This window comes from Astatotilapia calliptera, chromosome 12 (assembly GCF_900246225.1).
Source record: "Astatotilapia calliptera chromosome 12, fAstCal1.2, whole genome shotgun sequence".
Classification (NCBI taxonomy): Eukaryota; Metazoa; Chordata; class Actinopteri; order Cichliformes; family Cichlidae; genus Astatotilapia; species Astatotilapia calliptera.
This window is the reverse complement of record NC_039313.1, coordinates 6,461,141-6,484,843: the sequence shown is the minus strand read 5'-3', so window position 1 is coordinate 6,484,843 and position 23,703 is coordinate 6,461,141. Positions and strand designations below refer to the sequence as shown.

General features: G+C 43.3%; 3 protein-coding genes across 3 annotated transcripts; all 3 read left to right on the top strand.

Moving 5' to 3' along the window:
* Nucleotides 1-2,153: 2,153 nt before the first annotated feature.
* On the top strand, nt 2,154-4,500 carry LOC113033294 (uncharacterized). The gene is made up of 3 exons (XM_026186966.1): nt 2,154-2,183; nt 3,192-3,310; nt 3,393-4,500. The coding sequence occupies exon 3, from the start codon at nt 3,400-3,402 to the stop codon at nt 4,498-4,500; it is 1,101 nt and encodes a 366-aa protein (XP_026042751.1). The 5' UTR covers nt 2,154-2,183; nt 3,192-3,310; nt 3,393-3,399.
* Nucleotides 4,501-4,506: 6 nt separating this feature from the next.
* On the top strand, nt 4,507-10,008 carry LOC113034231 (uncharacterized). Its single transcript, XM_026188632.1, has 5 exons — nt 4,507-6,056; nt 6,149-7,150; nt 8,523-8,681; nt 9,124-9,219; nt 9,298-10,008. Exons 1-5 carry the CDS (start codon nt 6,054-6,056, stop codon nt 9,616-9,618), a joined length of 1,581 nt encoding a protein of 526 aa, XP_026044417.1. The 5' UTR covers nt 4,507-6,053; the 3' UTR covers nt 9,619-10,008.
* A 9,628-nt stretch (nt 10,009-19,636) lies between these two features.
* On the top strand, nt 19,637-21,747 carry LOC113033293 (piggyBac transposable element-derived protein 4-like). The gene is made up of 3 exons (XM_026186965.1): nt 19,637-20,078; nt 20,561-20,922; nt 21,028-21,747. The coding sequence occupies exons 1-3, from the start codon at nt 19,637-19,639 to the stop codon at nt 21,745-21,747; spliced, it is 1,524 nt and encodes a 507-aa protein (XP_026042750.1).
* The last annotated feature ends 1,956 nt before the right edge of the window (nt 21,748-23,703 follow it).

The following is a 23,703-nucleotide window of genomic DNA, read 5'->3' as shown; positions in this document are numbered from 1 at the left end:
AGTGCAATATGAGTCCTAAGCATCCCAGAAACGACACAGAAAGTCATAAAGTCAAAGATAACTTTTAAAAAGACGAGTATAGGCCCTGAGGCCCTGATAGTAAAAAAGACTACATTTCCGCGAAAATGACGTCACTTCCGGTTTCGGGCAGGTAATGGCGGAAATGCAAAAGTTCGCGCTGACGTCTATTCCAACGTAGGAAGTGTTATGACCAGCTGATTGGATCGGCAAAGCGTGTTTCTGGAATATTATGTTTTTGTTCCTGCAAGCGCTTTTTATGCAGTTTTTGCAAAGCTTTATGTGGAAGGAAACCGTGACCTAGGACAAGCTGATGGCATAAGATGTAAGTACAACTCCTCCGGTTTCATATGCAAAAAAAATTTTTGCGCTAGCTTACGTGGTTGCAGTGCTACCGGGATTTAAAAATAGTTACGCAAAACAGAGCGTGCCCGCTCCGATCGGCTGTAAAGGGTTAAGACTTTTTTTCAGGAACACTTAACAAAGAACACTTTTTTTTTTTTTTGCCTGTCCTATTTGGTACTTTAGCCGTCAGAATTGTTGTCTGAAGACCAACAAGGATAACCAATGGATTTACTTTGCCAAATGGATCATCACGGCCGTATTGGTCCATTTGATCAACCTTTGTTGTTATTATTTATTTTATTTTCTGTTGTTACAGGCGGGACAGACATGACTGAGGGATACGGGAGGGGGGAAAGAAAGATGAAGGAAAAGAAAAACAGAAGGAAGAGGGACAGAGAGAAAGGGCACTTAAAAAGTGAAAGAAGAAATAAAATCTCCTGGATCACCTGTTGAGAGAAAAAGAAGAGAAAACAAGCAAAAAAAAACAAAACAGAGCAACATATTAAACACAACACCATCACGTTAGTCTAGCTAAGTGTAAACAGCAGTAAATACTAAATATTGAATGTTGTTGTGAAGCACGTAGGACCGACAGCGCACAATGTGCTTGGAAATAGCAGCCAATAAAGGTGTAGTTTATGTCAATGAACAGTGAACACCCGTGTGCACACCTGTGTGGATCAGCACGCTTGTATTCAAAAGGTTTCCCCACACTGTAAAAAATCAAACTTGCAGTTGTTGAGCTTACAGTCATTTCTTTCACAATTCAACAATAAAAGTTCAGTTGGCCCATAAACTCAAATACATTAAGGGTTTCAACTAATCATTTAACGTTTTGGAGCAAAAGTTGGTCTCAGATGAAATTTATTGCTGGCAAAATGAATGAATTCAAGTTTTACATGAGTTGAAGCTGTTGGCGCCTTTCTGTGCCTGAGTACGCATGCGCATCTCATATTTTTGGATGCTACGGGGTCTACTTTGCGCTTTTGCAAGGACTGAAAGCCACCTGCCCGTCTGCCTTAATGAGAACGTGAGGCTAGGAGCTGGATAGATCGTTCATCTCAAGTTTCTAAAGGCAAGTAATGTTTCTTTTATTATATCAGACAGTATATGTTTGAACAGTCTCAATTTGTCTGTTAGAAATATCACAACTGAAGTTCTTCGTATTTTTCCGAAACTTAGCATAGCATTACTTTCTTGGCTAAGAAGCCTTGTGGCTTATGGGTATGTGTTTACTATATCATTTAAGATTCCATGTCACAAACTACGTGCCATGTCACAAAACAATGAAAATCCGACAAACTTCGCTACTAAAGAGGCGCGCTCATATCTGACAAGCCTCCGCGACACCCCCTATGCGTATTTCATGAAGTGCAGTCTGTGGCCGCCATACCACCGAACGAAACAAAATAGGCTGGCTCACTCATGACCAACGGCAGCAACCCCCCACCGCTATTTAAATAAAATAAAATAAAGTTCGGGGGCGCCTGCTGCCATGTCGTTTAATTTGTTCGAATCACATCTAGCCAATAAAATGTGTGCTTTAGTTTCTGTGTGAACGGGGTGGTGGAGTCCTCATGGCCAGCGAGCTCCACTAAATGAACTAAATGAAATATGAGATGTGACAATATAGTTTATATCGATATAGTCTACATTATCATTATACTCGTGGAGCCGCAAGTTTGCCTCTCTTTCGTCCACTTTTGTCTCTACGCTGTGTTACTCCGCCTCTCTCCTTCACTGAACACAACTCCCCCTCCCCCATCGCTTCACCTGCAGGCAACGACAAGATGGACACGGCAGCTATCAAAGAGGAGCTGGTCGGTAAAAAGAAAACATTTGAAGATTACTATTTTAGTGCTGTCAGCGTAAAGTTAATGCCATAACTGCATTAACGGGGCAAATCTCCGTTAACTAGTTACCGCGGATCACCCCGTGGCTGGGGCTGGGTGGCGTTAGTGAGCTAACCGGGCTAACGCGTTGACGCACGGCCTAAAATCCTTTCATCTCAAAAATCGACAGTCTGCCTTATGTATGAATTCTGGTTGTGCTTACTGACCTCGAACCAATTTTATGTGGTACACAGCTTAAAAAAATATGTCAAATGTTTTGGTACGACTTTGGTAAGCTATGAAGCTGCACTGCTTGATGGATTGTTGGAGCATTACGGCTACCGAGGAGCCTCGCAGAGTGATACGTACTGTGCTTCAACGTAATATTACCATATTATGCGTGTAAGGACCATAAATGGCGCCTGTAAGAGACACGGTTACAAAGAGGATTTCAAACTCCAGGCTGTCAGTTGCGCAGTAGAACTTGGAAACAGAGCAGCTGCAAAATCTGTCTTTGTTATTATGCTCAGCATCTTTTATTTTACATTTTGACTGCACAATTGTGAGCTTTTTGTTATGCACAAAACAACATTGTTTTGGTTTATTTATGGAGCACCATTAATAAATGCGCTGATAATTTAAACAGATGCTTCAGGAGTTTTATCCCACTCATACTCTCAATCCAATGTTTGTCATTCTAAGTTGTAAAACCAATCACACAAAATTATCCTTGGCTTACATAATACATCCCAGTATACTGTTGGTGCATTCCATGTAGAATACAATTTGTTAATAATAAATTAAATAAATTAAACATTTGATGTAATGTATGTTTTGTAAATTATTTGTTTTACTGTGTTTCACATGGCATTTTACAAGGCAGAATCAGCTCACTTTAGTGAGCCAAAAAAATTAGGACAGGAGAAAAAAATTCTTAAGTAATGTCAGGAAGCTGGTATTTTATTTTAAAACTAATTGCTATTTTTATTTATTTAGAGAATTAAAAGCCAACTCCAGACCACTGCTTGTCCTGATTTATGAGGGACTGATGAGGAGTTGGTAAGGAGAGGAATCAGAACAGGAGTGCCTGCCCCCCGCCCCAAACACATTATCAGGTAATGTAACTTTGGTAATTTGAGATTAATTCAGGTTTCTTTTGAATTGTTGACACTGTCCTCTCCTCTCTTCTCATTATAGCTTTTGTATGCAGTGCCAGTTCTGCTCTTTTGTCTGTTCAAGCCAAGAAGTACTCTTAAGACATCACCAGCTACGACATAGAAGAGGATTTCATTTGCCCTGTGTTTACAGTGACTGCGTCTGTTCGTTCAGGACACGAGGGGCATTGAAGTCTCACCTCAGCAGATCACACAACAGGGCTAAGAAAAGGCAGGAGATCTCAACATTTTTTTGTGATTTTTGTGAATTTAAGGAAAACTGCTCACAGCATACATTTATTTCACATATTTTAAGGCACTTAAAAAAAAATCAGACTGTATCCTGTCCTTTCCAAAAATGTGACTATGCTACCAACAATTTAACAACCTTTACGTCACACACAAGCAGAAAGCACAAAAACTCAAAAGATATAAAAAACTGTATTAGACTGATTTCTCATGCAAATGCATGTCCTAGTGAAAGTAGCTCCCCTGATAAATCCTTAAATACCTCTCAGGAGCCAGAGACATTACCAAGTGGTTCAGGTGTAGCATCAAGTGATAAAGAGGACAATGAGTTTGTAGATTACCAATGTCTTGAACATAAAATAGCTAGACTTTTTCTATGCATGCAAACATTGTTACATGTTTCTAAAAGTGCTTTGCAGAGAATTATTGAGGAAATTAGTGACATTTTAAAATTTTCTCAGGTTCATTCATTTCAAAGAATCAAACAGGTGCTTGCTGAACAGAACATTGAGGCAGATGATGATGTAATTAAAAATATAAATGATGCACTTTTCAAAACCAACCCATTAATTATCTCAACAGAACCAAAAGGTGCATTATCTACTGATTACAAGAGAAATATTTATTTCAAGAATAATTTTCATGTAATTGAGCCTACAGAGTACATCTACAAAGCGAGAACTAGAAATACATTTGTTTATGTCTCAGTAAACCAGGTCTTGGAGAACTTATTGAAAGAGAAAAGTTTCTTTGAAAAGTTAGCATTTGATAAAGAAATTAGTGAAGGTTACAGATCATTTAGAGATGGGCAGTATTTCAAAAACAACAAGCTTTTAGGATTGCAAGATACTTGCATTAGTTTAGCTTTGTATATTGACGACTTTGAAATATGCAACCCTTAAGGAACATCTCGAAAAATTCATAAAATAACTGCTGTCTATTGGGTTGTACTCAACTTATCTGCAAGGTTTCGTTCTACATTACACTCAATACAGCTTGCTCTTCTTGGTAAAAGTGTAGACGTTAAACAGTTTGGGTATGATGCTTTTCTTTATCCACTCATTGAGGATTTAAAATGTCTTGAAAGCACAGGGGTGTATGTTGAATCTTTAAATAGTTTTTTAAAGGGAACTGTATTTTGTGTCTGTGCAGATAACCTTGGGGCTCACAGCCTTGCAGGCTTTTTGGAGTCCTTTAATGTCGACAAATTTTGTCGATTTTGTAGTATTGATAAACATCAGATTGCAGCTCTTGATCCTACAGAATTTCCATTAAGAACTGTGGAACAGCATAACATTTTTCTAGAAGAGCTTGAGGATGGTCAAAGACAAAGTGTGTGTGGTGTCAAAGGTTCCTGTGCCTTAAGTGCGTTGTCCTATTTTCATCCAGTCACTGGATTTCCTCCAGATATATTACATGATTTCTTTGAAGGTGTTGTCCCTGTGGAATTGTGTTTGTGTCTTCAAGATTTAATCAGAAAGGGTTTTATTACATTTGAAGGATTAAACAAACGTATAAAATCATTTCCATATAAATTCTCTGATAATCTCAACAAGCCACAACAAATTACAAAAGCCAGTTTTGGAACAGGAAGAGTGAGTGGCAATGGACATGAAAACTGGACACTTTTGCGTTTGCTGCCTTTTATCATTGGGACCCGTATACCAGAACATGAGCCATCATGGGAAGTATTGATGGACCTTAAGGAGCTTGTTGAAATTGTTGTCTCGACAACTCTATCAGAAGAAATATTGTCATACTTGGACACCAAAATATTGGATCATCGACGATTACTGATAGAGACTTTTCCTGATTTTAATTTGAAGCCAAAACACCACTATATTGAACATTATAGTCATCTTGTGCGTTGTTTTGGTCCCTTAGTTGATTTGTGGACTATTCGATTTGAATCTAAGCACAACTTTTTCAAGAAAACTGTGCATGATGTCCAATGTTTTAAGAATATACTACTAACACTTTCTTCAAAGCATCAACAAATGATGGCATACTTGTTAGATGGTCACAGTCTTTTTAAACCAAGTCTGCATGTTGATAATATTGACACAGTTGACATCTGTTTCTTGAATGAAAATCTTCAGAAGTGCTTGAAACTGAAATATCCACAGGTAAAAGCTGTGTCATTTGCTAAATGTGTTTATCTGTATGGGACCCAGTATGTTAAAGGCATGATCATTTCATCAGGACAACTGAGTGGACTACCTGAATTCTACAAGATACTGAACATTTTGGTAGACTCTGGGAAAGTGTCATTTGTTGCTACAAAGCTCTCCTCTTGGTTTATGGAACACTACAGATCATATCGGCTTGACAGCAGCTACAAAGATCTGGAAATACTTGACCCAGAAGATTTGAATGATTACCACCCTTTAGCTGAATACTGCGTAGATGGACAACTGATGGTGACACCTGTTACGTGCCTCCTGCATTGAAAGTGATGGTATGTATTATTCATAAATAGTTTTCAGTTGATTACTTTGAATTTGTCAATTATTTAGAATTGCGCCCTTTTTTTTTGGTTTGTCTTCACAGGCCCTGTTACTGCGAGTCCACGTCAGTCCAAAACTTATCAGAAAAATCCAACTGTCCACTGTTCCAGAATCTGTGAAGCAGCTTCAAGATGAACTACAAGCAAAGCTTGGACTTGAAGGTGACTTTGCAATACAATATGAAGACCCAGATTTTGGGAACGCACTTTGCAACCTGATGGATATTAAGGAGCTACCTGCTGGACGGGCAGTGTTGCACCTCATTTGGGAGGAAAATGCATCAGCCTCGCCACCACAGACTCCATCTGATCATAGCGCTATCTCATCTATTGATACAGCCAGTGTGAGTTCAGCATCTTCTTTCAGCCCATCCTCATCCACAAAGACCTACATGCGTAGCACTTCACAGTGGCCAAATCCATTTCCTATCCCAACCTTTTCCTATGATGTAGCGTTAAAACTTCGCAAGGGCAATGAGGTATATGAGAAAGCAGGGGCAAATTTAAGTGTAACAAGAGACATCAAGATGGAAATTCTAGACAAGTTGGCACAAGAAATGTTTGCAATCAAAGCGTACCCTGACAAGAATGAAATAACATCTGTTGCACAGGAGCTAGTTTCCAAACATCCCTGCCTCAAAGAGCCTGGCAATGGCACAGGATATGATGGTTGGGCAACAAGCATTAAGTTCAAGCTTGGCAACTACCGTTCCAAGCTAAGTAAAGCTGGATGTAGTGAAGTTGCAGTCAATCGAAAAAGAAGAGGGGAAGAAGATGACAGTGGCTCAAATAGATTTTCCTTAAAGAAACCAAAGCGAGGTGAAGTCAACTTTATCCCTGATGGCCCAGAAAACTACAATGATGAGTCTCTTGAAAATGAAAGATGCATTTTGGAAGATGAAATGAAGAAGAGGGATAAGAACATGGCACTCATCACCCAAAAGATGGACATCACATTCTCTCTCAGGAGGAAAGAAGTTGTGGAGATGCAGCCCTTGGTCAAGGAAATGCAGCTCAGATGGCCAGCTCTCTTCTTGAAAGAACAGGTAAGATAATCTCTTAAATATTTAAAGGAAAACTTCCGTTTTTTTTTTTCTTCTTCCCTTTTCCCCCAGTGTGGTCTTATTTCTAAAATGGAAAACGTTCATTTATTCACCCAGAAAAATTTCAAGGCATTTGGAGTTGTTAGAAAGAAATTTTAATCCCAATGTTACGAGTCAGTCGTTTTGCAAGAGAGAGCTGAGCCAAGGTTATGGGGAAAGGATTCATTGAGACAACTAAGAAATGCCTGAATTAAGCCAAAAACCACTCTGGAGGGTTTTTAATCTAAGGAAATAACATTAAAATGTGTTTAAAAGCTCCAAAAAGTTGATTTTACATGATATAGGACCTTTAAAAGCATCTGTTTGTATCACTCCAATATCTTGTAGAAAAGGTTGAAGGCTCGCGATGAGCTAACAATGCTAGTGGTAAAATATAAAAAAAATACTTGGCTCTAAAAATATGAAGCTAATTTTGGTATTACCAACAACTATTGAAGTGAAATCTATTTACTTGTCAACTTGCTGTGTATAATAACGGATTGCTTTTATTTCGCTCTTCTCTGGGCACCCAAAGCGCTTTACAATTCCACTACTCACTCACTCTCACATTCACACATCGGTGCAGGGAAACCACAGTTGTAGCCACAGCTGCCCTGGGGTAGACTGACAGAAGTGACGCTGCCATATCGCGCCTCTGGCCAACACCAGTAAGCGGTAGGGTAAAGGGTCTTGCCCAAGGACACAACGACCAGGACAGAGAGAGCTGGGGATAGAACCAGCATCCTTCCGGTTACAGATGAGCTTCCCAACCCCCTGAACCACGGTCGCCGCAATGACGTGTCTTCACTGGGCATCTAGAATCTTTTGGTGCTGACCCTTAGCAGGCAACAGCCATGAAACTCACAGAACAGGATTGAGAAAGTCACTTACGTGTTATGAAAGTATACAAATTTGACCACAGGATGTTATTCTTACTTCATTCCTACATAACTATAAAATTAATGGAATTTTTTCAATGAATTTAAAATACAATTTATTGATTTATTTCTTTTCTGCAATTAATCCTGTAACAATTGAAACCATTATTTTGTCTTATCAACATTTGATTAGGTATTCTATAGACTTACTGTAAGATCTGCCGATCAGATTTTTCTTGGGGTTTTTTTTTTTTGTTTTTTTTAATACGTCAGTTATAATTTGTACCACCACTACCACTAAAGGAAAAAAAAAAAATCCAATCAAGGCCTGACCAATAGATCAACCGAGACTAAATGTTTTAAATTAAGCTCTTTTAACCAAATTTGAAAACAATGTGATTTTTATATAATGTACCTTTAAAAGTTTTCTTCTATATTTTTTTTTTGTTGCTTTGTAGATTTGTGCGGAATTCTCACGCATTACCACCAAGGATCTCATGGGGACCTTCTTGACTGCCCTCGACACTTACTCACTTCGGCTGATTAAGCTGTATCGAATTAGAAAAGCTGCTTTCCGCAATGACATGGATTCCCTGTTGCAGAAGTTTGATGAACAGGTAATATATAAAAATGTATTTGTGTCTGGTTTATGAGGAACCTGAAGTTCCCACTGTAACGAAAGATACTTTATTAAATATTTACTAAATTGATGTAAAAATTGTTAGTTTTCAAAAAGTGTGTCCTGAATGGGATTATAAGCTAACAAGCAGCGCTGTGTTTGGCAGATTGCAGGTCATGACAGACAGTTCAACTCTCATCCCACTCATGGCACTTTTTGTTATAAATGTTGTAATAAGTGTGCTACATTTGTTGCACATCAAAATTACTTAAAAAATAAATAAAAAAAACTGACAAAAACATGACCAATTACCTGTAATAACTCATTTCAACATCTTATTTCTTAAGGCTGTATTTTGAGCAACAACACTTAATGTGTTTTAAAAACAAAATGGTAGGTTTATAAATGAGACTGAGTCTTATTTGATTTCCTTGTTTTAGGTCTCAAACATAGTCCAGCATCGACGAACCATCAGTTTGGAAGGGTTACCGATATTTGTTCGCGACGACGAGACCAAACTCTTCTTAACATGTCTGGTGAGTATGCAAATCTACTCAATCTTCAGTTTTGGTTTTCAGAGACTTATATGTACTGTTGTTTTTTATTTTGCATAGGATACAGATCCAGTTGAGAGGGCAACCCGAGGTGTTACGGTGGGCATCCTCACTGTTCTGGAGGACTACGTGGGACCCAACTCGCAGTCCACAGTGGTCAACACTGCCATTGTTTTGGAAGAGGACATTATTCTTGATGATCTGCCAGACCTTCCCACTGCCTTTGCCTACTTGTTTGGCCTACTTTATGGGCTCAACATGGAGTTTCCCAAAGAACTCAAGTACACATTTGAAGCTGTGCAACACATTTTTATGGAGTTGACATCTACCTGTTCCCAGAGGATAAGAAGCTTCAAAACCAAGCTCTTAACCAAAGTCTAACCTATTTGACAACATGTTCAACTCAAATACAACTTGTGTAAAACAGAATGGCAATTTGTTTTGATTTACAGTTTTTGGGTTTCGTGGCAAGTTGCTCTGAAAAAAGTTCATTTCTGTCTTTAAGAAAACTGTAAGGTGCAGAAAGTTCTGAATCAATGTCTTCTGTTCTAACTTTACTTAATGTGGCTTGCATGACTGATTGCAGATTTCATGTATAACATGTTATTATAAAATGTTGAAAGGTTTTATTCTAACTTGAGCTGTTTTAAACAATTTTTATAATCTGGTTTTAGGTACATTTGTACTAGTTTTATAACAAATGTGGCGCGATACTGAACTTCACAGGAAATTGGAGTGTTGATTACTATTAAAAGACAAGTGGTGGAAAAATTTGTTTGAAAGTTGTTTGCTGTATGGAAACCAGATAGAAGTTGTTCACATCCTGCCATCTGATGTTTTGAATCCGTTTGTTAGTGACTATCTATCAAGATAGGTTTGATATTCTGTCTGACAACACCACCTTTAAAATTGGATGAGTAACATTTGTTACAAAAATGTGACTTTTTTTGTGTTTTTGGAAGGACTTTATTTGTGGCTGAATGTTGTCAGTATGTTAAAAATGGCTGATCTCAAAAGTCAACATTGTCAGTGGTGCAGTTGTGTTTGAACACAAAGTTATTTGAAAATCAACTGTGTAAACATTCATTGGTACAACAGGGAGCACCTCATGAAAACTATGAAAGATACTTTTTCTAAACTTTAGGAAATTGATTGGCAAAACAAAAAAAAATATGTTGTGTAAACTTTAGGAAATACGTTGCCGAAACTAAAACTAATACCTTGTGTAAACTTTAGGAAATACGTTGCCGAAACTAAAACTAATACCTTGTGTAAACTTTAGGAAATACGTTGCCGAAACTAAAACTAATACCTTGTGTAAACTTTAGGAAATACGTTGCCGAAACTAAAACTAATACCTTGTGTAAACTTTAGGAAATACGTTGCCGAAACTAAAACTAATACCTTGTGTAAACTTTAGGAAATACGTTGCAAAAACAATAAAATATGAGTTGAGAAAAAGGACAATTATTAATTTTGTCAACACAAAAACATTAGCTAAAGCAACTTATCTCCTAAACTTGAAATTATAAGTTATCCATCAGAACCTAAAAACGTAAATGCAGTCGGTTGCCTTGAGTTTTTAAGTTTTAGCAACGTTTTTTTTTTTACAGTGCATGTAATGGTCTGCTAGAGGATGTAGAGAGCCATAGCCCTGTCCCCCAGGGCATGAAGCAGGCATGGAGGAGATCCAGGCTCCAGACATCCAGAGGCCCCAGAGTGCGAGAGCCCAGGGAGGACCATTGGAGGGGCATCCGTGCCACCCTCCTGGGAAGAGCTGAGGAGAGCCCCAGATGAGGGCTCACCTCAGTAGCCATGGAGCAGAAGCCTGAGGGGGCTGCAGTGGCGTGCTGCCGGCAGACTGTGCCAGAGTGAACCGAGCACCAGGCCCAGAGGCCGGAGGGCCCCCTTTGCCCCGGAAGGGGCCTGACCGAGCAACGGGCACCAGGCCCCGCCAAGTAGTCACCGGGAGTGAGCTGGTAGATACCTGAGCGCCCAGCCCCGGACACCAAGAACTACCAACACACCGACCCCTGAGGGCATCAGTTACCGGCAGGGAGTGTGGTGAGGGGAGATAGACCTTTGGAGGGCCTGGGAGTTCCCAGAGAGGTGGAGTGTAAGACCCGACCTGACATATAGACACAGACAAACAGGCACACACAGACACAAACAAGCATTCCCACTCTCATGCACACATATACAAATACTCAGCACTCACCCAACATAAGGATAGACATACATGGACATGTGCACACAATCACACTCCCCAAACATACTCTATACCCCGGGTCCAGGTACCCTCGCCCCTAGAGGGGGATACGGCACCTAGACCCAGGAGATGTTACCCTTTCCCCCGGGGTGGAGGCAAGCAGACCGCCCCAGGCTCCGCAGCAGCAGGGAGGCCCCGCATCCCATATCCCAATCGGACGACCAACACCTCCTCCCAGCCCCCCTGCCCCGATGGCCAGCAAAGAACAGGGATGTGTGAAGACCCCAAACCTCCCTCCTCTCGCTCATGTGTAGTGTTGCTGCGTGTTGTTCTAAGGTGCATTTAAAGCATGGGAGAGCATGGTGCTGCTGCCAGAGAGCAGCAGGTGTTAGCACGGCCCCTCCCAAGAACCCTCAATGTCTACATGGATTTAAAATTATTTTTTTTTTGTGTCCCGTTTGGATCTTTAGCCATCAGAATTGTTGTCTTAAGGCCAAGAAAGATGCCAAGCGGATTTATTTTACCAAGTGGATCATCATGGCCTTGCCATATTGGTCTATTTGATTGACCTTTATTTTAATTATGTATTTATTTTATTTTCGGTTGCTACAAACGGGACAGACATGACTGGGGGATAGGACAGGGAGAAAGAATGAAAGAAAGAGAGGGAGAGAAAGAAAACCAGAGGGGAGAAGAAACGGTGAGAAAGGGGGAATATTTATGATGCGCAACATGGGAAATTCATAGACCTTTCACTGCTACCCTTGACCTGCTCAAAGGCTTAGCCATTCCTTCCACTGCACTGACAGGGCAGTGCTGTATTTCATGAAGCACAGCAGAATATTGTAAAAGCCATTTCAGGATTATTCCTATTGATAGAGTCATAAACAACCCAATATTTCAGAGGTTGAATAAACCACCTAAAATGTCTTTCCTCATAGTTACAGTGCAAGAAATTAAAATTCATCTCCTTCAATTCTGTTTTCCAAAGCACATTTTCAACACTACAATAACATGACATCCCAGATAGAACACAAATGCAGCCTTATGCTGTGTGACCACTGCTGCTGAGTAATGAAAAGCACAGGAACCAGACGTCCTTCATGTCTTGTCTCCTGCCATCTTATTTCATGGGGTATTTCATCCAGTTTGCTGGAGAGCATGCTAAAGGTTTGCAGCCAGCCTTTTGCTCCTAACAATAGAGTCTGTTACAAGTTAGCACCAGCACAAGGTAGACTCTCTGTAGAGAATGAAAGAAGAGAAAACTATTCTATCCCATCAAGTTTACAGGGACCTTTTATAAACAGACATCCAGGAAAACAGCTGCTGCAGCAGTCCATGGTGTAGCTCTCGACTGGTCCTGCACTCTTTCACCAAGTCCCCATGTGGCTCCTGTGACACGTCATGCAAATCCAAATGGATGTCCCCGACTTTATAGGGGAAAATTAATTAGAATTTTCTGCATTTTGAGCAGCCTGTGCAACAACACCACATGGCACCATATGGTAGAAACGCAGAGCCAAAGGAGCGGTTGGGAAATGTTAACACAGTCATATTTGAGTGGACAAGTTTTACTAAAGCATTCAAACTGCTGGAAATCATTTAGAGAAAGCAGGGTCTTACAACCAGTGTAACACAAGAAAATACAATAAAAGCTTTCAAGGAAATTTTTTTCGAAAGTAGGTCCATAAAATATTCGAAACCCAGAGCTTTACGATATCTTTATTCCCTCATGTCAGACCAGGACTCAGCTCCAGATAAAATAGCATGTAGCCTACTCATTTCATTTTACAAAGAAATGGAAGGTGACAAGCTTTTCCAATTGCCCAGCCTTTCACAAATGATTATACATTTCTTTCTGGAATTTAAAAGTGTGAAAAACACCAGGTAATTTGCATATCATGTAGCTTTCACCTTCTACTCCAAAGTACTTGTGTGAAGCTGACTGCTGCACCCAAATTTAACAGAAAATTGATAATGGCTCTGCAGCATATTATCAGAATCTCTAAGAGTGATGTGCACAAAAAAGCAATCTGTTTGATGAGCATTTTGAATTCAATTTCAAGCAACAAGGTTCAAAGCAGCCTCCCTTGATTTGACAATGGTACTGTAGCTCACTGCTTCCCAGCTAAATGGCGGTGGGTAGACACATGCAATTACCCAACATAAAACACTCCTGACTCCCTCCTAATTATAAACCCTTGTGAATAATCACAGCGCACTGCAATTAATGGAGCAACTCTTCAGCAGAACACTGGAGAGAGCTACAGCTTACGCTGACAACATATTTTAATTTCGTAGATTTCATTAGGCCTATCCCTTTTTAAAATTAGACTTATGAAATGTGGCCGACCTTCAGTGGCAGGGCCTGATTGCAAATCATTCCTCCTATAACATATGAAAAATGCTGTGAACATTATGTACATCTGTTTTAACCAAGTCCATAAACCTCGAAAACTCACACGACTGCATCAAGATAGTAAGTTTTGTTTTGTATAAGACAATGCTGATGTTGTCATACTTCGCAAGACTTGATTGGTTGCCATTGTTGAAGCATTCACATATTTGATTATATCTTCCTAATGTAACCCTCCCGTTTATCTGGGCCATGGATTGGCACTTGGAGCACCCTAGTTTGTGACACTCTGAGGCTGGTTATGTGTCTTGGTATTGGGTTGATACTAGCAGTACAGGAGCAGTAATTTGTTTATATCCTCCAAGTTCACCGTGAAGCCACCTGAATTGTTTTAAATTAATTATTTATTTAGTAATGAAAATATAATGCAGACATGCACCATGAACAAGTCACATATATTTTATTTATCACCTATAACACATTCAAACAACAGAATCTGACCCTAAGTGCTTCATTGACAGGCACGTGTACATTCCAGGTCTATATAAAACCCAGTTTGAATATAAACATATCAGTATTGGTTTTGGCAGTAGTGGTCCTGTATTTACTTGGGGTCAGATCAATACCAATAACTGCAGTATTGGACAGAACTAGTGTTAATCATGACATTAAGAAAGCATAACCCTTAAATTCAAACATAAATTCATGTTTATCTATTGAGAAATCTCCAATTGATTAATACTAATAGTAATTGAAACTTAGTATTAGTCCAGGTCACACCTAGCCATTGTGTTCACAGAGATATCATCAATACATTAGATTCTGCTAACTGAGACATAGGAAAGAAACATCAGATATACACAACTAGTAAAGAGCACAAGACTCTAAAGAAAGGAAAGCTATCTTGTAGAAGTCTTAGTGGGTGAGTAGTTGTTCTGAAAGCATTTCTCAGTTGGAGAAACAAGGAAAGGTGCTGGGGGTTGCTAAGACATACATGCATTTCAAAGTGGATGATGGAGAAAAAAAAGTCCTATTTACTGAGATCTGTTGTTTCCTGAGATAACAGAAAGATGCACAAAGGGAGACAAATAGTAGAGAGTATGATCGTGCAGTGAATCAAAGCCACAGTGATACTTGGTAGTGGAAAAATCTTGCTTATTTTTGCTAATCCCAGTGCTGGGGACAAAGACCAAATTGACAACAAACCCACCAAGGACAGGTAGCAGTCTATTCTTCAGAGACATGCTCATTTGGGAGTACTGACCATCATGTACTGTCCACAGAGATTTGATCGTAACCCTACCTAAATATTAGCAATCTGTATCTTCATCTGCGTAAATTCCTTCCTTTGTGGTTCTCTGAATAGTGTCTCAATCTGCGTCATCTCTGTGTGTCTATATTGGGTCAAATAGTTCATTTGGTTCAGGAAAGTTCCTGACTGAGTAAAGTAGCCCAGCGGTATCTGCATGGCAGCCAAAAGCTAGCAAAATTCTATAAATATAAATATTAAAGGATGGCAGCACGGTGGCACGGTGGTTAGCACTGTTGCCGCACAGCAAGAAGGTCCTGAGTTCAATTCCAACATCAGGCCGGGGTCTTTCTGTGTGGAGTTTGCATGTTCTCCCCGTGTTTGTGTGGGTTCCCTCCGGGTACTCCGGCTTCCTCCCACCGCCCAAAGACATGCAGCTTGTGGGGATAGGTTAATTGGATAATCCAAATTGTCACTAGGTGTGAATGTGCGAATGAATGTGAGTGCGAATGGTTGTCTGTCCCTGTGTGTTGGCCCTGCGACAGACTGGCGACCTGTCCAGGGTGTACCCCGCCTCTCGCCCTATGACAGCTGGGATAGGCTCCAGCGCCCCCCGCGACCCTGAAAAGGATAAGCGGAAGCGAATGGATGGATGGATGGGATAAATATTAAAGGATTGTATTATATCATAGAGCTTCCTTTTTTCTACCTTTAGCATACACCATCCTTTATAAGAGGAAGCTCATAATTCATAGAAATTCACTATCCAATGATTCAGTAAAATTGTTAGCAAAACTTGCTTTTATGTTTTGAATGGTCAACAAAAGGTTGTTAAACCCAAAGAAGAACTGTGAATGTCAGACTCTTCAAAAAAAAAAAAAGTGCACTTTCTCATGCACATTTATATAAGCTCTCTAAATAAATGAGCTATATGATCAAACTGATCAAAGTGGAATTAAGGTTAGCTATGGTTCAGTTTGCAATAATAATGTCTGCTGTAGTAAGGCAAATGGGTAAGTGAGGGATGGAGGAAATTTATATATATATTTTTTTTTATCTGTAAAGAAAAATTTGCATTAAATTAAAAATCATATTAATAGAATTATGGTCTCACATCTTTAAAACCAAGTGTATATATTCACTCTTATCGTCAAGTACAGCGTTCAAATGAACAGCATGCTTTGGTTACTTGAACTCTTAATGAGGAAAGGCTGAAAAAATCCTGCACATCTTCATTTCTGTACACTGGAACTAAATTTATAGCACTGTGCAACTGAAAATGTCACTTAACCTGTTCATCTGTCCTTCAGCTCCTCTATTATCTTCCTCCACTGTCTTATCTCTTTAATAAATGCTTTACAAAGCGCAGCATATGAAAAATGTACATTTATTATTTTAGGCACTAAGAAAGGATTTAGATGGGTTTTAAATTACCAGGATAAGACTTAAAGATTTGTTTTAGATATAAATCAGGTTCTACTCAACTAATTCAAACCTTTCAACATTATATAAAATTGATTCAAAACTTGAAATCTTGCCATCCGATATTCAAGTATAAATGATGAATGAATGCATCAATTCTGCACTGGCATCTCATGATATCTTTCACACCACAGGTCTCTTATCAATTTTTCAGGACTGGCACCATCAGATCCAAGTGGCAATAAAAACTTTTGTGACAGTATTGGATCAAAGTTTGGAGATTGTAAGGCTTCTCACATGGGACTCTGTCCCTTGAGCCACGATGGAGGGACTGATAAGAACCTGACTTCTGGCAGCTCAATGCAAAATGTATTAACGTAGTGTGTCATTACCTAATATTGAGCTCAGATTGTCCTGCAACTGGAGAGTTACAGAGAAGGAAATTGGGTCATAGTTGATGTTTTATGGCACCGTATATTCACCCTCTGTGGTGGCCTTGGACCGATGGGAGTTGGGAGGGGCGGGGCAATCAAAATCAGGGACTACCTAAGAAGTAGAACGTGATCATTTCTACAGAATCACCAAGAACTGCAAGTTAACCTGCACGAGTATGAACAAAATCCATAAGAGAAGACGGATTCTTGCTTGCTGCATGAATATCTGACGTGGCCACGATCAGTCATCTGGCACAAACAACTCCAAATGCCACACACAATGGACATGGCTTTGAGGCTCAAGAAGTTAAAGAACTATTTTTTTTCTTTTATAAACTAAAGGTCTCTGGAATTTCTTTACAAATTGTTTACATGTGTCAACATGTGTTTGATCAAAATGCTATTTGTGTCCTTGAGAATTTAAAAAGAAGTGAAAAGCATTGCTTTTCAAACCTCACTTATAAATTGTATTTTAAATCCTTCATTACTCACATGTGTGTTTGCTTTCCAGCATCTTTAGCTTGTTTATTACAAAATATTGTTATTGCTGTTAAATATTGAGTTATACTAAATGTTAAAATAGTCACTGACAATATCATTGCAGGATTAATGCAAAGAAAAAAATAGTATTAATAGGATTCATTATACATAGGTCATGAGTCAAAACACAAAATGTAATAGTTGTTAACCAAAGCTTTTAATCTTTGAGCATATCTGAGTCTGGACCAAAGAAATGGACACTGTTATTGCTATAGTAGTGTTAGCTAAAACAATTACTATCATACTAAAACAACAACACCAAAAGAAAGGGTTTTCCATGTCATGACATATAGGAAAATAATATGTTCTTTAGCAGGTCCTAAAATTTGGCATAAAACAGCAATGAACAGCAGCCCATTACACCGTGTCAGGAGTGCATTAACCCTGATGCACCCGCCAGGGGGAGAGCGGCGGGGTCGGGGGATACGGGTCCCCCGCGGAGGGAGGGAGGAGGTTGGGGTCGCGAGATCCCCCCCGATGGGATGGGGATGGGATGGGGATGGGATGGGATGGCGGGGTCGGGGGATACGGGTCCCCCGCGGAGGGAGGGAGGAGGTTGGGGTCGCGAGATCCCCCCCGATGGGATGGGGATGGGATGGGATGGCGGGGTCGGGGGATACGGGTCCCCCGCGGAGGGAGGGAGGAGGTTGGGGTCGCGAGATCCCCCCCGAGAGGATGGGATGGGGATGGGATGGGATGGGATGGGATGGGAGGGCGGGCTCGGGGGGGGTGCGGGTCCCCCGCCGAGGGAGGGAGGGAGGGAGGAGGTTGGGGTCGCGAGATCCCCCACCCCCCCGAGGGGATGGGATAGGGATGGGATGGGATTGGAGAGAGAGAGAGAGAGAGAGAGAGAGAGAGAGAGAGAGAGAGAGAGAGAGAGAGAGAGATATAAAGTCTTGTAAAAAGGTGGTTGAGAAACACCCCGGCGAAAGCAGAAGAAGACGAAGAAGAAGAAGAAGAAGATAATGTCACGCACTAGACCGTGGGAGCCAAAGAGCACTAAGGTCGGTACAGGCGGATCGCAATCGCCAGCGGTGTCCTCCTCCTCCTCCTCCTCCTCCTCCCGCTCACCATCACCGTCGCCATCGCCATCGCATTTGGCGTACGCTGCGTGGTCGGCTCCGGTGGCTCCGTTGTTGCGACCGGCCACGTTTCGCTATCGAGGGCTAGGGGTCGAGGAAGACCAAGAGCAGCGGCAGCAGCGGCAGCAGCGGCAGCAGCGGCAGCAGCAGCAGCAGCAGCAGCAGCAGCAGCTACAGGAGAACTTGGAGGAGGACGAGAGCAAGGAAGAGGAGCAAGAGGCCGAGGGGGACGACAACGACGACCCGACGGCCCGAACGCTCGCAGACGAGGAGGAGGAGGAGAGCCACTCGGAGGATCAGGAGGACGAAAACGATGGGGTGGGTAGTTGCGAGGAAGACGATCGCGGTTACGAAATGGCGTCGCAACTCTGCCAGGACGGCGGCTCGCAAGGCGAGTCGAACCGCCGAGAGGGAGAGGAAGAAGAAGCAGGCGCCGACCCACCGGGGCGGGGGACTCGGGAGATTTGGCAAGAGGACGACGCCGGCCGCGCTGCAGGTGGCGTTCATGATCCTGGGCGCGATCGCGGCCGCGGCGCTGTCGGTGAAACTCGCGACGCTGATGTAGCCGACGATTACGACTACGACGATGACGAAGAAGACAAAGACTATGAAGAAGAAGAAGAAGAGGAAGAAGAAGAAGAAGAAGAAGAAGAAGACGTCCTCGCCGATGATGATGATGATGAAGAAGAAGAAAAAGAAGAAGACAAAGACTATGAAGAAGAAGAAGAAGACATCCTCGCCAATGATGATGAAGAAGAAGACAAAGACAATGAAGAAGAAGAAGAAGAAGAAGAAAAAGAAGACATCCTCGCCAATGATGATGAAGAAGAAGAAGAAGAAAAAGAAGAAGAAGAAGAAGACAAAGACAAAGACTATGAAGAAGAAAAAGAAGACATCCTCGCCAATGATGATGAAGAAGAAGAAGAAGACGTCCTCGCTGATGATTATAACGATGACGATGAAGAAGACAAAGACTATGAAGAAGAAGAAGAAGAAGAAGAAGAAGAAGAATTAGAATTAGAAGAAGAAGACGACGACCTCGACCCGCCGGGACGAGGCCCCACCGAAGAGGCCGTGGCGGCGGCGCGAGACGAGGCCTCCGCGTTCATGGCCTACTTCCCGCCGGAGATAGAGGACTCGGTGATCGCCATGACCAACCTGGAAGCGGGCAGGCGCAGGCCCGCCATCGACGGATGGAAGCCCAGGGGCCGCGTCGAGTTCCGAGCCTACCTGGGGCTGCTCGTGCTCGCCGGCGTGTACAGGTCCCGGGGAGAGGCCTGCGAGAGCCTGTGGGACGCCGAGAGCGGCAGGTCCGTGTTCAGAGCCACGATGCCGCTCAAGACCTTTCGAGCCTACTCGAGCGCGCTGCGCTTCGACGACAGGGAGACCAGAAGGGCCGGGCGAGGCGAAGGCGAGGGCGAGGGCGATAGCTGCTACGACAAACTGGCCCCCATCAGAGCCGTGTGGGACGAGTGGTGCGCGAGGTTGCCCGCCATGTACCGCCCGGGACCGGAGGTCACCGTCGACGAGAGACTGGTGCCGTTCAGAGGTACGTACGTACGTACTATGTGGTGTGTGTGTGTGTGTGTGTGTGTGTGTGTGTGTGTGTGTGTGTGTGTGACTGGGGGAAGAGAGGAGGAATAGGAGCGGGAATGACGAAAACGGGCTAGCTCGCTGCTCTGTTGCATACTCGTGTTGGGTTCCGCGTTTGTGCTGCTTTCGCATGACTCTTTATGTCTATGAAGCTATGAAGTCTATGACTCTTTATGTCTTTATGTCTATGAAGCTATGAAGTCTATGACTCTTTATGTCTTTGTATCATCTATGAAGCGCCTTGAGGCGACTTTTGTTGTGATTTGGCGCTATATAAATAAAATTGAATTGAATTGAATTGAATGTCTTCTCCTTGCGTTTCTGCCCCAATCTCCCCCCACACTTTCCCACATCTCTCTCTCTCTCTCTCTCTCTCTCTCTCTCTCTCTCTCTCTCTCTCTCTCTCTCTCTCTCTCTCCCTCTCCATCCATCCATCAGGACGGTGTCCGTTCAGACAGTACATGCCCAGCAAGCCGGCCAGGTACGGGATCAAGATATGGGTGGCGTGCGACGCGCGTTCCAGCTACGCGTGGAAGATGCAAGTCTACACCGGCAAGCCCGACAAGCGCGGCCCTCCCGAAAAGCACCTGGCCACTCGAGTGGTCGTGGACCTCACCGAGGGACTGACTCCGGGACGCAACGTCACGTGCGACAACTTTTTCACCTCGCGCGAGCTCGCCGATAGGCTCTATCGCGAGAGAGGCCACACCGTGCTGGGCACTCTGCGGTCGAACAGACCCGAGATCCCCAGAGAGCTGCGCTGCGTCAAGGGCAGGGCCGTGGGCTCCGTCGAATCCGTGGTACTCGGCGGCTCCGCGGGACGAGGGGGAGGAAGAGGAGGACGAGAAGGAGGAGGAGGAGGAGGAGGGCCCGACACGATCATCCTCTCCTACGTGGCCAAGAAGAACAAGAACGTGCTGCTCCTCACCACAGCTCCTCGTTATTACCACCATCGCTCCGGCCCCGAGCCCCGGCCTAGCCGCCGCATCAGCAACAGCAGCAGCAGCAACAGCAGCGGCGGCGGCAGCAGCAACAGAAGCGGCGGCAGCAGCAACAGAAGCGGCGCGAAACCGCCCTTGGTGCTGCATTACAACCGCACCAAGGGAGGAGTGGACAACCTGGACAAGGTCGTGAGCACGTACAGCTGCAGGAGAAAGACCCGCAGGTGGCCCGTGGCCCTTTTCCACAACATGGTCGACGTGGCGGCCTACAACGCGTTCGTGCTGTGGAGGGAAATTCACCCCGACTGGATGCCGGGCAAGCTCAACAGACGACGGCTCTTCCTCGAGCGACTGGGCAAAGCGCTCGCGCGCCCCATGCTCGAAGCCAGGGCGGCTTTAGCGCGAGGACCGGGAGGAGGAGGAGGAGGAGGAGGCAGAGTCGCGGCCCGAGGCGCTACCGCCGAGGCAGCCTCTAACAACAACGCTACGCCACGCGACTCCTCTCCGGTCAAGAGGCGCAGGTGCCGCGTGTGTCCCAGGAGCAAAGACGTCAAGACCAAGATCCTGTGCCGCGAGTGCCGAGCGCACGTGTGTACAAACTGCGCCGTCGCGTACTGTCCCAACTGCGCCGCTTCTTCTTCTTCTTCCCGCGACGCAGCTCCCCGGACGCCACCGACGCCGTGATAACACAAGCGCCCCAACGGTGGTCCCCTAGCGACCCACCCCCACCCCAACCCACCCTATCGTCATCATCATCATCATCATCATCATCATCATCATCATCATCACACAATATATGCCCCCGGGGGGTCCTAGTGACCCCAAACCTATCATCATCATCATCATCATCATCATCACATATGCCCCCCCCGGGGGGGTCCTAGTGACCCCAAACCTATCATCATCATCATCACATATGCCCCCCCCGGGGGGGTCCTAGTGACCCCAAACCTATCATCATCATCATCATCATCATCATCATCATCATCATCATCATCACATATGCCCGAGGGGGTCGCTAGGACCCCCACCCTAATCATCATAAAACACACATATCCCCCCCCCCAGGGGGTTACCAAGACCCCCCATCGCCACCACTACCATCATCAGGATCATCATCATCATCATCACACACACACACACACACACACACACACACACACACACACACACACACACTCATCATCATCATCATCATCATCACACACACACACACACCTCGGGGGGTCACCACGATCCACGCCCCGAGAACAGGCGGGTGCACAAGGGTTAAGCGGAAACAAGCGCCTCGACGCCAAAGCTTTCCTCACGCTGTAAAAAAATATACAGCCACAGGGGGGCTTTTTAAAAATGCACCCCCCTGTCGCACACGGCCCTAAAGGCATTCCCACGCGAGCCCCGCCTTTCCTTCCAGGCAGAGATCCTCCTAGTTGAAACAACTGCGTTTTCGCGCAGGCTCTATGGCGCGCGGCCAGCAGAGGCCGCCTTTTTTCCGTCTCCGGGTATGTTGATATGGTGCACCGCCGGCAGAGGCCGCCCTTACATCCTAGGGTATGTTGAATGTACACACTAACACAACGTACACAGAAGAAGGGACTAATGCAAGTGTGTATCAGCAACGCCACGGAATGACAAATATAACATCTTACCATGTTTCCTATGTACTACGATTGCCGCTTTGTACATTGTGCCACAATAAACATGAATCACAAGAAACTTTCTATGTCATATATTGGCCATTGCTTCGCAGATAACACTTCTCTCGGTGACAGAGGCCCGCCAGATCCACTTCGTACTACTTCTGTTTGATTTGTAATATAAATAAATTACTTTAGACGTATTTGATTTCAATGTTTTTATTGTTATATTGGTTTATATTGGTTACACATTGATTATACATTGGTTACACATTTGGTTACACATTTGGTTACACTGGGTTTAAGGGCGCCAGGTGTGCTTCTTGTAGATAGCTTCAGTGTTAAACAGAGTGTGTCCGGTTTCAGCTGTGTACCAGACGGAAACTTCAATTTCCATACGAACATCAGTAATGTCGACGGCTAGTGTACTCATAAGACGATCGCATTCATCGTTGATGTCCACGGTAAGTCCAGTTGCGGGGCCATTGATGGAATGTAGATCACTCCAATCCCCTAGGACAGATCTGATGCGGTATTTATAAGTGACATCCTTGCCGTCGATTAAACGCTCGTGAGATCGGGCTTCGAAAACACAAGTTCCAATTTCACAGCTGACGGTGGGGGCATCAGTTACAATTGCACAAGAAGGCTTGAACACGCCGCTGTATTTCACTCCTTCGCAGTCTATCTCAACATTGTACTTTTGAAAACTTTGAAAAACGTATGTTGAGCCATCATCGTCCTTGTAAGGGCATTTCTCCTTGTCGACAAATCACAGAATGAGCCTCTGAAGAGCCGTGTGTTCACATGTCACGGGTAACCCATACTCACATATTTAGTATGGTTAATACCATCTGTTAATACGATCTGTCAATGAGATATATTCGTAAGGTAATTATTGTCATTTTAGTGGTTTGTACTACATACACAGTCGGAGGTCAGTGACCGTGTGCAACATAGACACCAGGATTGTGCACTGTCTACTAGCGTGACAATGAACGCA

Coding starts and splice junctions, on each gene's coding strand:
- LOC113033293 (XM_026186965.1), top strand. CDS start 19,637: ATGGCCTACTTCCCGCCGGAGATAGAGGACTCGGTGATCGCCATGACC. Junction 20,079..20,560: donor GAGACTGGTGCCGTTCAGAG/GTACGTACGTAC, acceptor TCCATCCATCAG/GACGGTGTCCGTTCAGACAG. Junction 20,923..21,027: donor TGGGCTCCGTCGAATCCGTG/GTACTCGGCGGC, acceptor GTGGCCAAGAAG/AACAAGAACGTGCTGCTCCT.
- LOC113033294 (XM_026186966.1), top strand. CDS start 3,400: ATGCAGTGCCAGTTCTGCTCTTTTGTCTGTTCAAGCCAAGAAGTACTC.
- LOC113034231 (XM_026188632.1), top strand. Junction 8,682..9,123: donor TGCAGAAGTTTGATGAACAG/GTAATATATAAA, acceptor TCCTTGTTTTAG/GTCTCAAACATAGTCCAGCA. Junction 9,220..9,297: donor AACTCTTCTTAACATGTCTG/GTGAGTATGCAA, acceptor TATTTTGCATAG/GATACAGATCCAGTTGAGAG.